The 13817-nt window shown below is 51.9% G+C and overlaps 1 protein-coding gene across 1 annotated transcript in view; it reads left to right on the plus strand.

The window, feature by feature from the left end:
- The first annotated feature begins 673 nt into the window (after positions 1-673).
- Positions 674-13817, plus strand: part of LOC122478549 (liprin-alpha-3-like) — a 33007-nt gene continuing 19863 nt past the window's right edge. The window contains exons 1-7 of the mRNA XM_043572100.1: positions 674-907; positions 6645-6746; positions 7018-7222; positions 7982-8127; positions 9647-9793; positions 11323-11457; positions 13004-13087. Of these exons, the coding sequence (XP_043428035.1) occupies positions 740-907; positions 6645-6746; positions 7018-7222; positions 7982-8127; positions 9647-9793; positions 11323-11457; positions 13004-13087 (987 nt within the window). The 5' untranslated portion in view covers positions 674-739. The remainder of the gene's footprint in view (positions 908-6644; positions 6747-7017; positions 7223-7981; positions 8128-9646; positions 9794-11322; positions 11458-13003; positions 13088-13817) is intronic.

The following is a 13817-nucleotide window of genomic DNA, read 5'->3' on the forward strand; positions in this document are numbered from 1 at the left end:
TCTGATCCAATGTATCCTTCAGGGCCCTTGTTTCTTTATTGACCGTGTGTCTAGATGATCTATCCATTTCTGTAAGTGGAGTGTTAAAGTCCCCTGCATTGACCACATTCTTATCAATATGGTTGCTCATGTTTATGAGGAATTGTTTTCTATGTTTGGGGGCTCCTGTATTCGGCGCATCGACATTTATAATTGTTAGCTCTTGCTGATGGATAGGCCCTGTAATTATTATGAAATGCCCTTCTTCATCTCTTGTTACAGCCTTTGATTGAAAGTCTAGTCTGTCTGATATAAGTATGGCTACTCCAGCTTTCTTTTGGCTTCCAGTAGCATGATAAATAGTTCTCCATCCCCTCACTCTCAATCTAAAGGTGTCCTCAGGGCTAAAATGAGTCTCTTGTAGACAGCAAATAGATGGGTCTTGTTTTTTTATCCATTCTGATACCCTATGTCTTTTGGTTAGCGCATTTGGTCCATTTACATTCCGTGTTATTATAGAAAGATACGGGTTTAGAGTCCTTATGATGTCTGTATGTGTACAGTGTAGCCCCCACAAAAAGGGCTTCTGTGTTGGTGCACCCGAATCATCTGCAGAGACACAACCACCCACCCTTGTTGAGCCCTTTTGTGACTCTGCACCATTGTGGTCGCCAGGCTCTGGCTGCTGTGCTCCTCGGAGACGGGGGTGGAGGCACAGCTGAGAAGAGTGTATCTGGACGAGTGAAGGGGTTAGGAGGAAATGTCGCTTACTTGTGCACCGTGGTTCCGGAAAGGCCTTTTCCGGAGAGGTCGCTCGGGAGCTGAGGCTGACCGAGCACTCTCCCAGCAGTGTGACTCCGAGGCCAAAGGCCGGGGTCAAGGAGGAGCTTGGCTTTGTTGTGAGCGATGGAAGCGGAAGCGGAGCCAGGTGAGGCACCAGGCAGCTGGTGTTGGGACAGAACCTACCCCGTAAGGAGTTGGGTTTTCAGAAAAGGGCCTGGGGTCGTTGTGTCCTCAGGGGGAAGGACTGGCATGATGTTGTTGAATTTTTTGAAAGCTGGTGCTGGTTCTGTGTGGATAGTGGGTTGGGGGAGGAGACAAGAATGGATGCAGTGTAGACGTCATTGGGTAGAGTGGCTCCTTCTAATGTGTGGGTTGAGCGCTAAGATTCGTGCTTTAGGCAACAGGTACAAGCCCCTCACATCACCCATCTCATAAAGCACAGGACAGTGTGCGTCTTTATATCCTATACAGAACTACGTAATGTTTAAAAGCAGCGTGTGTAATATTTACGTGTGTGGGTACAAGGCGTACACTAAAGTATTCACCTGTTCTGGAGTGCGTGGCAGGCACGGTACTAGGTGCTGAACACTATGTGCTGCAGTTACCTCGCCCAGAGACGTATGCGGTTTTACGGAGAGTCATAGAACGGCATGGGAGTGTGTGGTTCGGTGGAATGGGGGAACGTGTGCACAGTGCGGCTGCAGGGTGGCCGTTTTGTCCCATGGGTCGGTGTGGGTCAGACTCGGGGAGGCGGTTTTCCTTGGGAGGTTCGGCTGCCCTGTGTTCTCCTTCATGCACCCCACTCTGTCTCCCGGACGTCTTTCCAAGCACCTCGTAGTGAAGGTCCATCTGGGCGGACTGTGGGCTCTTTGAGTTCCACACGGGCCACCACCCTCCTCCCCACACCTGTGCCTCCTCCTGGGAACAGAGCAGCTTGCTCCCTGGTCTGGTGGTCAGAAGCCAGGGAGATGGCTTTGCCTCTTTCCTGCTCTTCCCTCTCCCTGCTGGTCCGTGGGTCCTGTGGCGTGGAGCTTGCCTGTCTCAGAGGCCATCTGTGAGGTCTCTGGAGATCTGTACCCTGTCATCACTCGGGTGGACTCGGGGAGGGGCCGAGTCCTGCGGTCTTCCCTGCGCCGGCCCCACTCACCTCGCAGCTGCTTGGCTGTGGGGCGGGGGGCGCCTCCTGCTGTGCAGAGATGCTGGCGTTCTGCCCCATCCGTGTACAATACGCCTCTCTCTCTGAGAAGACGGCCTTTCTTTCTGAATCTGTGTCCTGCCTGCTGGCACTTAGTGCTGGGTGTTCCTGAGCAACTTGGTCACTAACTCCTTTGGGGAAACACGTATGCCTTGTGTACAAGGACCGTCTAAACTTCTCCTTTTCTGCTCCTAGGTTGCTCAGTGAGTTAAGCGGCTGACTTTGGCCCCGTCATGAACTTTTTCTTGGCGAGGGAACCCCCGAGACGGGCTCTGAGCTGACAGCCCAGAGCCTGGAGTCTGCTTTCAATTCCTTGTCTCCCTCTCACTCTGCCCGTCCCCTGCTGCTCTCCGTCTCTAAGGAATAAAGAATGACATTACAAAATTAAAACAGAAAATCTATTTCTATTTTCCTCTTTTCTGTTGTTCACAAAGGTCGTGCTTGCTTCGTTCTTCCCCGAGGATGAGTAGAGCTGTCCGTAGAACAACTTGGTGTTCGGGGTTCCACCCTGCCCACAATTGAAAATCCATGTATAAGGTTTGGTCCCCAGAACACTTAACTGTTCAAACTCTCCTGTTGTCCAGTAACCTGAGTAGAGAGAAAAACAGTGCATTAGCACCTGTATCTTGTATGTGTCATATACTATATTCTTCGAGTCAAGTAAGCTAGAGAAACAGTTTTACGTCACAGGGAAATAGGTGCACAGCTCTGCGCTGTATTGATCCCTGAGTTTATTCTCCATCTGTTTCTAGAATGAATTGTCTATCAGAACCCACATCAGTGCTGTCTCAGGTGACACACTACGCTGTTGTTACGTGTATCCTTAGCACTGTGCATCAGAAATGGGAGGAATTGGAAAGATTCCTGTGTATTTACGGATGTAACAATTCATGCATTACCAATGAAGGGTGAATGCTTCATGATGGCCTGGTGTACTCAGTACGATTGCTTCGCCATGGCCTAGGAGATACACGGGTGAATGCATGGTTACAAAGCTTTTCTAGCCTGCAGTTTTACAGCCATATTCCTAATACAGTCTGGACACATTGTTACATTACAAAAACAGCCTGTGATAGTAGGCTGAGAGGCATTTTCTCTGGGCGGGGACCGAGAGAGACCTGCCAGAAGGAAATGTCATTTTTTGAAAGCCAGGTTATGGAACAACACGTTATTCGTTTTATGTCAGATCTTACTGCCCTTATGCCCGTGTGAGGATAGGCTGTCCAAGTGCACACAAGTCTCCACACGATGTTCCTCCTGATGAACGCTTAGGTGGTGGTGACACACATGCGTCCCGGGCGGCCTGGCTGCATGCTCCCTCGATTTTCACGCACAGACGTGTGCATGGCAGGCGAAGTGGTTCACTGAGCACCTTGGTGAGGATTTGCTGTCTGGAAAGTGGGGGTGGGTCCTCACAAATGTGCTGATATGCAGACCTGCATGGGGTGGGGGGGACCCGCTAGATGGGGCAGTCTTGGGCCTTGGGGCCTGGCGGTATGGGGGTGGAGGCGGGCACTGTCTGTGCAGCTTTCCACAAGGGCCTCTCTGTTCCTGGCCAATGTTTCCATAGACGGCTGGCTGGCTTTAGTCCCAGCGCCCTTGTCATGGAAGGGTCCATGTGGGAAAGGAGCCGAGACTCTGCCGGATCACTCCTGGTGGCAGCGTGCTTTCCAGCGATGCCGCTTCCATGCCACCTTCCTCGCCCTCCGTCTGCTTCGCCAGATCTCCTCTCTCTGCTGTCTTCTTCTGTGACCTCCTCTGGGCTTTTCTCTGTGCTCGTGACCTTCTGTAGGATACGCATTTTGAATCCCTGCATCCCCCAACTCTTTTTCTTTTTCTTTTTTTTCTTTTTGCCATATGCACAGTCTCAGTCATGAGTTTCCTGATTGGCTGTGTCATAGGTCCTGGAAATCACGCACGTCGTATGGACAGTCATCTCTAGCAGGGATTTCTTGATTGTGTTGGGCTTGATGGTTTCCCCAGAGTTTTTTGTAACGTCCCTTGGCATCTTCCTGACTTTCATAATGTTCCCTCTGTGGCGGTTCTCTTTGGCAGCATTGACTGTCCTTCTTGTAACGTGCCTGTGCCATGAGCCTCACAAGTCCTCGTGGCCCCTGGTCCGCAGGCTGACTTAGACCCGCTGCGCTCCGGAGCGAGTGAGCCACCAAGACACGTTTGGTGGTGACCCGTGGGGTTCTGGGTGGCCAGGACATTGTCCGATGTCAGAAGAACTTTAGAGGACATTCCCTTGCTCTCAGCGTACTTCCTGAGTTGAGGGACAGAGCCGGGATGGAACTGGTCCAGGGCAAGGGCTCTGGTTGTGCAGCCAGACCACTGGCCACTGGGACTTGTTGCCTTCAGGAACCTGGGGTGAGCTTCCTACACAGGGCCAGCCGCCCTGCTCACACCCCCGCCTGTATCCGCTCATTCGGTCGCTGCTTCACCCCTTCCTACCCAACATCTTGGTGCTCACTTGTCTTTCTCGTGAATAAATGTCGTTTGTGGCATTTTCCCCCCGACAGGGCACCTCCTTCTGCATGAAAAACCTGTGCAGGCAGCCATGGTCTCCTCAACTGATTTTCTTGGGTTTTCACTTTTTGTGTTGGAGTGGTTGACATGCGGTGGATGGTAGTTCCTGCTTCTCTGCAATCTTCTCTCGGGCGTCTGGGAAACTGTGTCCTTCTTCTTCGTGGTGGAAGCTGCTTCTCCTATCGTCTGGACCATTTTCAAAGCCAAACCCCTTTCTAAAATCACCAAGCTATCCTGTGCCTGCATTGAAATGTGCCAGTTTTCGCTCCTTCCCTTCCTTCTGCCTTACGTCGTGATGTCAGGTCTTCACTTGTCTTGCAGTTTGAGTTGAGTCTGCAGGTGTGCCCGTCTCACAGCAGTCCTACATCCACAGAGATGCCACATCTTCCACACGAGACACAAAGATGTCTCACAAATAGCACCAGGTTTTTGCGTGTGCTGGGGTAGCCGCAGCGAGAGCTTCGAGAATTTCCCTTTCTTTGTGCCTCCATGGTCCTCACGCTGGCCGGCTGGCAGCTGCAGCTGTGGACCTCAGGACGTGTCAGGCCATTCAGCCTTTTCTTGTCATACCATGAGTCTTCTCTGCATCGCGGGAGCACGTCCAGCATCCCTGGGGACACTTCAAATGGGTCCCAGGATGTAATTAAGGTTCATGGTATTGCCCTTAACATGGTGAAAATGATGCAGGAACCCTGAGAAATCACTTCTCCTGTGGTGCTTGATTTACTGGAGAAAGGAAGTGCTTACCAAGAGCTGAGTAGGAGATTCGTGGATTCGTGCAACACTTGAGGGGACCTCAATAGCAACAGGAGGTGGTGCACACTTCCCCCAGAGGACAGCGTCTGCTACAGCTTGTGTTATGCGGTTAGGACTTAATCCTGCGTCTCCACATTGGTTTGCCTTTCTCTTGACTGCAAATGGCACCATGTAGGTACGGTCAGTTTCTGTGTGCAAAATGATACGTTTTCTCTTGTTAGAGTAGGTTTGTGTATGTTTTCGGGGAGGAAATGCTCTAATAGCCTAGTATCTGCGTATATTTCATGCACTCGTGGCCTCCCGTTTACTTACTAGTTTTGATACTTCGTAGCTGCTCAGCTCATCTGCCAGTCTTTCCAAATGTCACACATCTCCAGAAAAGTTTCCAATGTATTTATTGGAACAAAAATCCCCACATAGAAATGGGCCTGCACAGTCCTACCTCAAGGATCAGATAGGCTTCTGTGGGTTCACCTTGTCAAGTCAGATTGCAAGGAACGTGGTCAGTTCTGTGGTGACATTCCGTTGATTTGGAAAGGGTTAATTTATGAAAGAAATTGAAGTATGTCACCAGTTTGTACTTGGATTTTCTAGAATTGCTGAAATCAACAACTCTCTTTATTTGGAATGTCAGTTGTTAAGTGAACGTTTATGCCCTCGTCTGTCCTACAGAGACCAAAGCTCTGGGGCGCCTGGGTGTCTCAGGGCATTAAGCGTCTGACTCTTGGTTTCAGCTCAGGTCATGATGTCATGGTTCAGGGATTGAGCCCTGCACCGGACTCTGCGCTCGACTGACTGGAGAGTGTGCGTCCACCTCCTTGGAGCCCACCTGTAGGCCATGTCCTGGGCGGGCGCTCAGTATTGGCGGGAGAGAAGCCCCACGCGGGGTGGTGGGCCCTGGCATCACTCTCCTCAGAAACCCTTCCTCCATAATATTTCCTGCTTGCCTATGGAAAGAAGTCGTAAACTCGCCCTTTCGTCAAGAGTCCTACCATCATTTTTGAAAAGTCCATCGGGTAGGGTTGAGTCTGATTGAGCCAGGGGTTCAGGCTAAGACAGCAGCTTTTGAGGACCGTCAGCCTTTCCCCACTGCCGCTCCACAAGCCTGCTTGCCAGACGAGGCCAGAGGCTGCGGATGGGCAGGAGGCTTCTCGGCCTGTTGCTCCCGAGTCAGCAGAGTTCCTGAGTCCTAGACCTGCCAGGCACCTGAAAACGTCTGTCCCCTTGAGTGTCGGTCCCTCCGAAAATCCCCGGGACTCCTGTGGGTGGTGAGGAGGGGACTGGTGTGTGTGATGCTACTTGAGGGTGGTGGGTGCTGGGACTCTGGAGGGCCACGGAGGCCTGGTGTGCTCTGGTAAAGACCCCCTGTGTCTCTCCACTTTTGTCCCCTCTCCGACCCCAGGAGTGTGCAGCTCTCGCTGCAGAGCTCCACGCCTGCAGGGAGCAGCTAATGCAGAGAGAGGAGGAGATCGCCAACCTGAAGGCGGAGAGAAACAACACCAGGGTCAGTAGGCGCACTGCCAGTGTCTTTAAACACAGGACACCATTCATGCCCCTTGTCCACATGTCCCCGTGGAGTTGGCTGGGACCTATTGTTCTCAAACCTTGTTTGATCCGTGAGGAGGAGTAAGGCTATTTTCACACATTCGAGGGGGTGGCTCCCTACCTGGGATCTGAATTGAAAGGATTCAGACTTGGTTTTGCATTTGGTGAACTTGAGGCCCGGAATTGAAGGTGTTCTTGAAACACGGTTTTCCTTTTGCCTCTCCCGCCAGCTGCTGCTGGAACATTTGGAGTTCCTCGTCTCCAGGCACGAGAGAGCTCTTCAAAAAACAGTCATACGGCGACAGGCGAAGACTCCTGCCGGCGTGTCCAGTGAGGTGGAGGTGCTCAAGGTCCTCAACTCCATATTGGAGAAGGACAAAACCGAGGCTGAAATGGTGTGCCTAGCCACAGCGGTTCTCAATTTGTGCACATGCTGTGTGTTCTAGGCACACTTTGTGTGTTTGTGTGACTGGAGTTTCCTTTTCATCTTCTTGAATTCTTGTAAGAAGACAGGTCTGTATGGTTAAAAAGCAGTAGTTGGTGGAAATGTTGTGTGTATCGATTGGCTAGTACAGATTGCATAATGTAATTTATTTCGGGGAAGATTTGTCTCGAATGTAAAATTGAAAGGGGTTAACAAGCAAGTTTGTGAACAGGAGCATCCGTGAAAAAGCTTACCAGCATTCTGTCATGTTCTTTGAGGCGAAGGGGTCTTAGGGTAACTGTAGAGTAAGGACTAATGAAACACCTCTGTGTACCAACTCAATCCCTTTGTTTCCAGGTGAGAGAGCAGTTACGTGTGGCACTGGAGGGGTGTAGTTTCGTAGAAGAATTAGGGGCCACACGCAGAGTTCAGCTCCAGACATCATCCCAGGATTTGATTGGAGGGGGTTTCCTTTTTATCCATTGTTTTTAAAACAACACGGGGGGCCTGGGTGGCGCAGTCGGTTAAGCGTCCGACTTCAGCCAGGTCACGATCTCGCGGTCCGTGAGTTCGAGCCCCGCGTCAGGCTCTGGGCTGATGGCTCAGAGCCTGGAGCCTGTTTCCGATTCTGTGTTTCCCTCTCTCTCTGCCCCTCCCCCGTTCATGCTCTGTCTCTCTCTGTCCCCCAAAAAATAAATAAACATTGAAAAAAAAAAACAACATAGGAAGACTAGCAGTGGGGGCCCTCACATGTTGCTTCCCTTTCTGAGTGTCAAAGGTGCAGAGCCAGGTGAAAGAGCTCCTGACTACCCTGTGCATTCTCGTGGCCAAGCTGGAAGAGGACCTAGACACCTCAAGGAAAGACCTCATCCTTTCTGAAGCAAGGAACACCATATTACAAAGAGATGTCCGTGAAGTGAGTGTCAGTTGAAATGGCCACGCCATCGTCGAGCCTAACGTGGGGTGTTTGGTTCGGCCTTGCCCCGTGTGTCCTTCGTCTCCCACGGGTTTTGAACGTTTGGAGTTTGGTAGAAGTAGCAGCAGAACGGGACGTGACTCCGGGGCCTGGGCGGGCTGCCTCCCCGTCTGTGTGGTGGAATCTGTCCTCCCTGGACTCTCCCCTGCAGAGGCCTGGCAGGCAGGCGGCAGAGTGGCCTCGGGTGTGGAGTGTGGGCCACCTGAGCTTGGCCCATGCCATGCTCTCGGTCCGTTTTGGGAACACACTCGGCACGTAGGAACCAGCGTGGTGCTGCCAGGTCGTTTCCGGGGGCACGGCCTTGCGGGGGCGGCGCTGCCAGGGGCCGTCACGGCCACCTCTGCCGCCCTGCCCTCCTCCCAGGGGTTCCGTGCCCCTGGTCGTGGCGGTCAGAGTGAGCGAGGCGCAGCCCGCTGGTTCTGGTGTAAGGTCATGGAGGAGTGCGGCCGCTTCTGCACGTGTGGACGTCGATGGGAATCTGATCATTGTCACAGAAACTAGTAAGGGTAGGATGGTTTCTCTGTGCCTCCTCCTGTCACTGTGAGCTGCCCTTTGCGGACAGTCCCCGCACACCCCACCCCCAGCCCGGAAATGCCACCTCGGAACACCCTGTCAGACCCTTGAGGGTGTAAGTGCACGAGCAGTCTGTTTAGTACCCTAGTGTGGGGGAGATCGTGTCAGAATTTAAAACAAAAGTATTTGCAGAAATTATAGAACCTGTTCAGTGAAGTTGTTGTTTGGCAAAGGTGGGGAGAGACCCCTCAGCAGAGTTCAAGATGCAGAGAATTTAGGAAATCATTTCTTAGGACTCATCACTTTCACTCTTGAGACTGCTGACATAAATTGCTTAGTAAACACGGAGGGCTGGAAGAGGAATCTTTCCCGTGTTGGACAAGAAAAGCAGGGCAGGACGTTCTGGTTCCATTGGCAGTGTCAGATACCATGGGATACAATGTTGTTACAGGGTTAGGCTATAGAAGATGACTTCCAGTTATATGAAAGGTGGAGTTTGGCTTCCATTTGTTAACACTGCTGCTTCAACTCTGTGGTAATTGGATGAGATTTCATCCACCTTTTCCCCGGAAAAAGGATGGTTGTCTCATGGTGTGTGCCTCCAGAGGCAAGTCGCTGTTCTGTGGAAAGCTCAACGGTGTCCGGAGGCAACCGAGGTGATTTCCGGGAGACTTTATTATCCGTTTGTCTTTGAACACCTGGGAAAGAATAAGCCTGGGTAACTGGTCAGAATCCTGAGCAGCCTCCGCACTGTCGGTACAGAGCCTGACGCGGGGCGGGCGCCAACTCACAAAGCGACACCGGCTGAGCCACCCAGGTACCCCGAGGATGCTACTTTTCTGTTTGTTTGGAAAATGAGGATTTCGCCCGGTTTTTGTGTCTGGAGCGTGTTAATGTGTCGTACGCTAATTCTTTCCCTGTTTTCCCTCTGAAATACCTGCTGTAGGCCGTGGCCCAGAAGGAAGACATGCAAGACAGGATCACTACCCTTGAGAAGCGCTGCCTCAGGGCACAGCACAAAGCCACCTCTCTGCACGACCTCAAGGATAAACTTGAAAACGAGATCGCAAAGAAGGACTCTCTGCATCGACAGGTCGTTGGTTTCGTTGAACTTCATTCCACTTTTATTAATTACAAGTCAAGTTAAGGACCAAGTGTCAATGTCAAGGTTTTAGGATCTTAGACTCTTGTGTTGACCAGCGGGGTTACTTCAACGTCCAGGGTTTAATTCTTTCGAATTTTATGGAAGCATGTTATGGGGCTCCCCTCCTTGATTCCTTCTTTGTCTTGTCTTACATGCACGTTACTCTGTTGCCTGTTAGCACTGTTTCCAAAGGAGCAGGGAGTGGCCGGGAATGTGTAGGCAGCTGGCCATTTTGGTTAGTACCTGAGATCGGGGGGAATGGCCGGGGCAGAAGCACAGTCTGGCGTGAGGATGTGAGACCCTGTGCTTTGGGAAGCAGCACGTCTCTTCCTTGGTTGTCTCAGGTCATCCGGCATTGAACAGGAACACCACATCCAGCTTCTTGGAAACAGAGAGAGCTTTGTCTGGTGTGTTTGTCAAATGTGTCAGTCGACCCAACATGATAATCAAAGTGAAATACTAGGAAGCCATTAAAATGACATCGAGGAATGCTGTTTGAGAGCACGTAACATGTTCCAAAGCATGAGTGTAAAGGGCAGATCACGAAATACTATGTGTACAGCATGTGATTTATTTTGGAGGGTTTTAAAGCATGATACGCGGTCTGTATATACACACAGAGCTATATGCACACAGAAGATGGAAGGAGTCTGTGGGAACAAACGTTAACCTTGCAAAAACCTCACCTTGTACATGATTTTTAAAATGACTTTATATATTTTTAATGCTTATTTATTTTTGAGAAAGGGAGCCAGAGTGAGAGAGAGGGAGACACAGAATCCAAAGCAGGCTCCAGGCTCTGAGCTGTCAGCACAGAGCACGAGGCGGGGTTGACCCCATGAGCTATGAGATCATGACCTGAGCCGAAGGTGGACGCTTAACCGACTGAGCCACCTCGGCTTCCCTACAAGTCCTTTAACAAAAAATCTCGTGTCTAACTTTTCCACGTTGAAGGTTTCCACGTTTTTGGTCAAGAGGGAGAGTGTTTTTGTTGAATAATGGTACACTTCCAAAAAGAACTCAACTGGCATCAGGCATGCTCTCAGAAGCTCTGTGCTGGCTGATGTGCCCACCTCAGAATGTCCTATGTAGGGAGCCCTCGGACCCCAGTATAAATATGTTTACGAAGGGTTAGGACCTCACCCTTCTCTCGTTTACTGGTCAGGAAGAACGGGCAAGCTCCTCCAGAAGATGGGTTTTCTTTAATGTGTGGGAACTTTGTCTTTGGAAAGACTTCTTTGAAGATACTGAAGAAGAGCAAAGAGTTTGGCAAGACATGTTTTGCGTAGTGAAAGGAGGACCAAGGCCGTGGGTGACTCCTTGCAGAAAGGAAAGGTTTACTCTGAAGCACCTACCAAACTGTTGGCTTCGGTCAGAACTAACAGCAGATCTCTGCATTCAGATTTTGTTTCACTTTAATAAAAATGGAAACGGAGAGAAGACTTGCTACACTTTGATGCTTTGCCTTCATTTCCTAGACTGTGGATCAAAACCGCCAGTTGCAAGAGCGCCTGGAGGTGGCGGAGCGGAAGCTGCAGCCGACCCCGAGGAAGGCCAAGTCGCTGCCCGAGGTGGAAGCCGAGCCGGCCCAGAGGGTGGCCACCCTCTGCAAGGTGGGGCCCCCGTTTCCTTCTGGGTCCCATGGTGGGAATGTCATTTTCATGGCGGTCCGTTCTTGTATCTCATTTCTCACCGGTAACGTCGGCGTGCCAAAGTCCGCGAACCAGCTGAGATCTGTTTTCGGTGCTACTTTGTCTGAGATTGGAATGCTTTTCAAACAGCAGGCATCATCCCCAGTTTTGTTCCCTCCGGTTTTGTCTGACGTGTGCTGTTTGCCGTTGGCTGCATCTAAGACTCACTGCTTTTCAGACTTAAGTCAGCGACTCAAAGCTCAAGATAGTAGCCTTGGGCAAGAGAAGGACAGGGGTGCCTGGCCGGCTCAGTCAGTGGAGCTTGGGACTCTTGATCTCAGGGTCATGAGTCTGAGCTCCCCGTTGGGTGTAGAGCTTACCGAAGGAAAAAAAAAAACAAAACAAAGAAAGCATAGAATTTTTCCGAGAAATGAGAAAATCCTATCCTCTTTTAAACACAATCGTGTTTATTTAAAAAATTCTTAAATGTTCATTTATTTGACACAGACAGAGAGGGCGAGCATGGGCACATACATGAGCAGGGGAGGGGCAGAAAGAAGGAGATAGAATGCCAAGTAGGCTCCATGCTATCAGTACAGAGCCTGACCCAGGGCTCGAACGCCCAAACCTTGAGTTCATGACCTGAGCTGAAGCCAAGAGTCAGAACCCGACTGACTGAGCCACCCAGACACCCCTTTAAGAAATAAATCTTTAAGGAATTCACTCGGAGGTTCCACAAATAGAGTCGAGGAACGTGCCAGACACAGTCCCTGCCCTCCCAGCTCTCACAGCCCTCACCACCCACAGAGGAAGGCAGCAGTTGAAGAGGTAGTTTCCAGACATGATGTAGTCTGTGCTGGGATCGAGTGATGCACACAGGACGAGGGAGCACATGACTGGGCAGCCAGTCCATCCTTCCGGAACCTGGGCTGAGGGAACCTGTAGCAGGGAGCCTGTCGGTGCTTCTGTGTCACCGGTTCCAGTGCAGTGAGGGTCCCAGTGGGAAGGGGGGTGGGTTCGTCACGGGATAATGGCCCTCAAGGCTGCCATCAAGTCGGGCAGGCGGCATTGGGCGCCCACAGGCCCAGGCTCCAACAGAGCCTCTCCTCCTTTGTGATCTGCATGCCAAGTCTCCGTTTCTTTTCTCGCCTGTCCTGTCTCCTGTCCCTGGTCAGCCGTGTAGCCCGACCCTTTGTCTTTGGACACTGTGCTGCTGAGGAAGCTAAGTTGTTGGAAGTAACTTCCCAGCTTAGGAAGGCAGCACGCCTGTTTGCTCTTTCCGCTTGCTGCTGAGTGGACAGGGGTGTCTCCCGGGGGACGAGGCACCGTCCAAGGATCCGGGACCCGGGGTGGGGATGAGACCGTTGCCTACCCCCGGTCACCAGCAAGGAAGCCCAGTGTTTCCCACTGGCACGCATGAGGCCTGTAGGGACTGTGAGCAGGCAGAAGGCCGCTCACAGCATGTCGTGCGTAGGCACAGTGTGTGGTGTGGGGCAGCCAGCTCTTCTGACCCCGCTGTCGCCCACAGGCCGAGCAGAGGCGTGGCAACATGGAAGAAAGGCTGCGCCAGATGGAGGCCCAGCTGGAGGAAAAGAACCAAGAACTGCAGCGGGTACGTGTCCGGGCGGAGCAGCCGCGCACCTGGCAGTGATTGAGGATGAGGCGCAGGCTGGGGGTGTGGGGGTAGGGAGTGGTCCCTTGTTTCCCACTTCTCCCCACGTGGACGCCAGGCCCCTTCTCGATCCCATCAGGGGTACAGTGCACTCTTGTGCAAGTTGGATGTTAGTGAACACTCCTAGCCTGTGGACAATGTTCTCTGGACGCTGGGGCCCCGTAGGCAGTGCCGCCTAGGGGTGGAGGCACCCGCACAGCCCACCGTGCCCACCAGCTCATTAGCAGCTACTCACGGTTGACGCGGGACCTCGTGGGTGTCCCTTGGCCAAAGCGGAGGTACTGGCCTGGGGTAGGGCAGCCTAGAGGAGGGGTCTCCTTCCTTAGGACATGACACTGAGGTCCTGAAATCAGGTCACGGGCCTGACCTTGGTCCCCACATCCTGAATTTCTACTTGAGATGTAAAGGCACAGGTCGGGGTAGATGTTCCTAAGAAGAGGAATAGCGTCATCGAGCCTTGACGAAAGGGAGGCCCCTGTCCCTTGAATCCCCTGAGATTTTTCCCTGCGGGAGCTGGTCGGACGTCAACATGAAACACCCAGGAGACAGAGCAGGCAGCAGCCTCCCCAACTTGGGACGTCCATCCAAGGCCATCAGGTTTTGTTTTCACCAGAAAACTCAAAACACTCCCCCTTAACTTACACCAGAAACTCGTGTGCTTGGCCCTCAG

Source organism: Prionailurus bengalensis, unplaced genomic scaffold (genome assembly GCF_016509475.1).
Source record: "Prionailurus bengalensis isolate Pbe53 unplaced genomic scaffold, Fcat_Pben_1.1_paternal_pri Un_scaffold_87, whole genome shotgun sequence".
In the NCBI taxonomy this organism is placed as follows: Eukaryota; Metazoa; Chordata; class Mammalia; order Carnivora; family Felidae; genus Prionailurus; species Prionailurus bengalensis.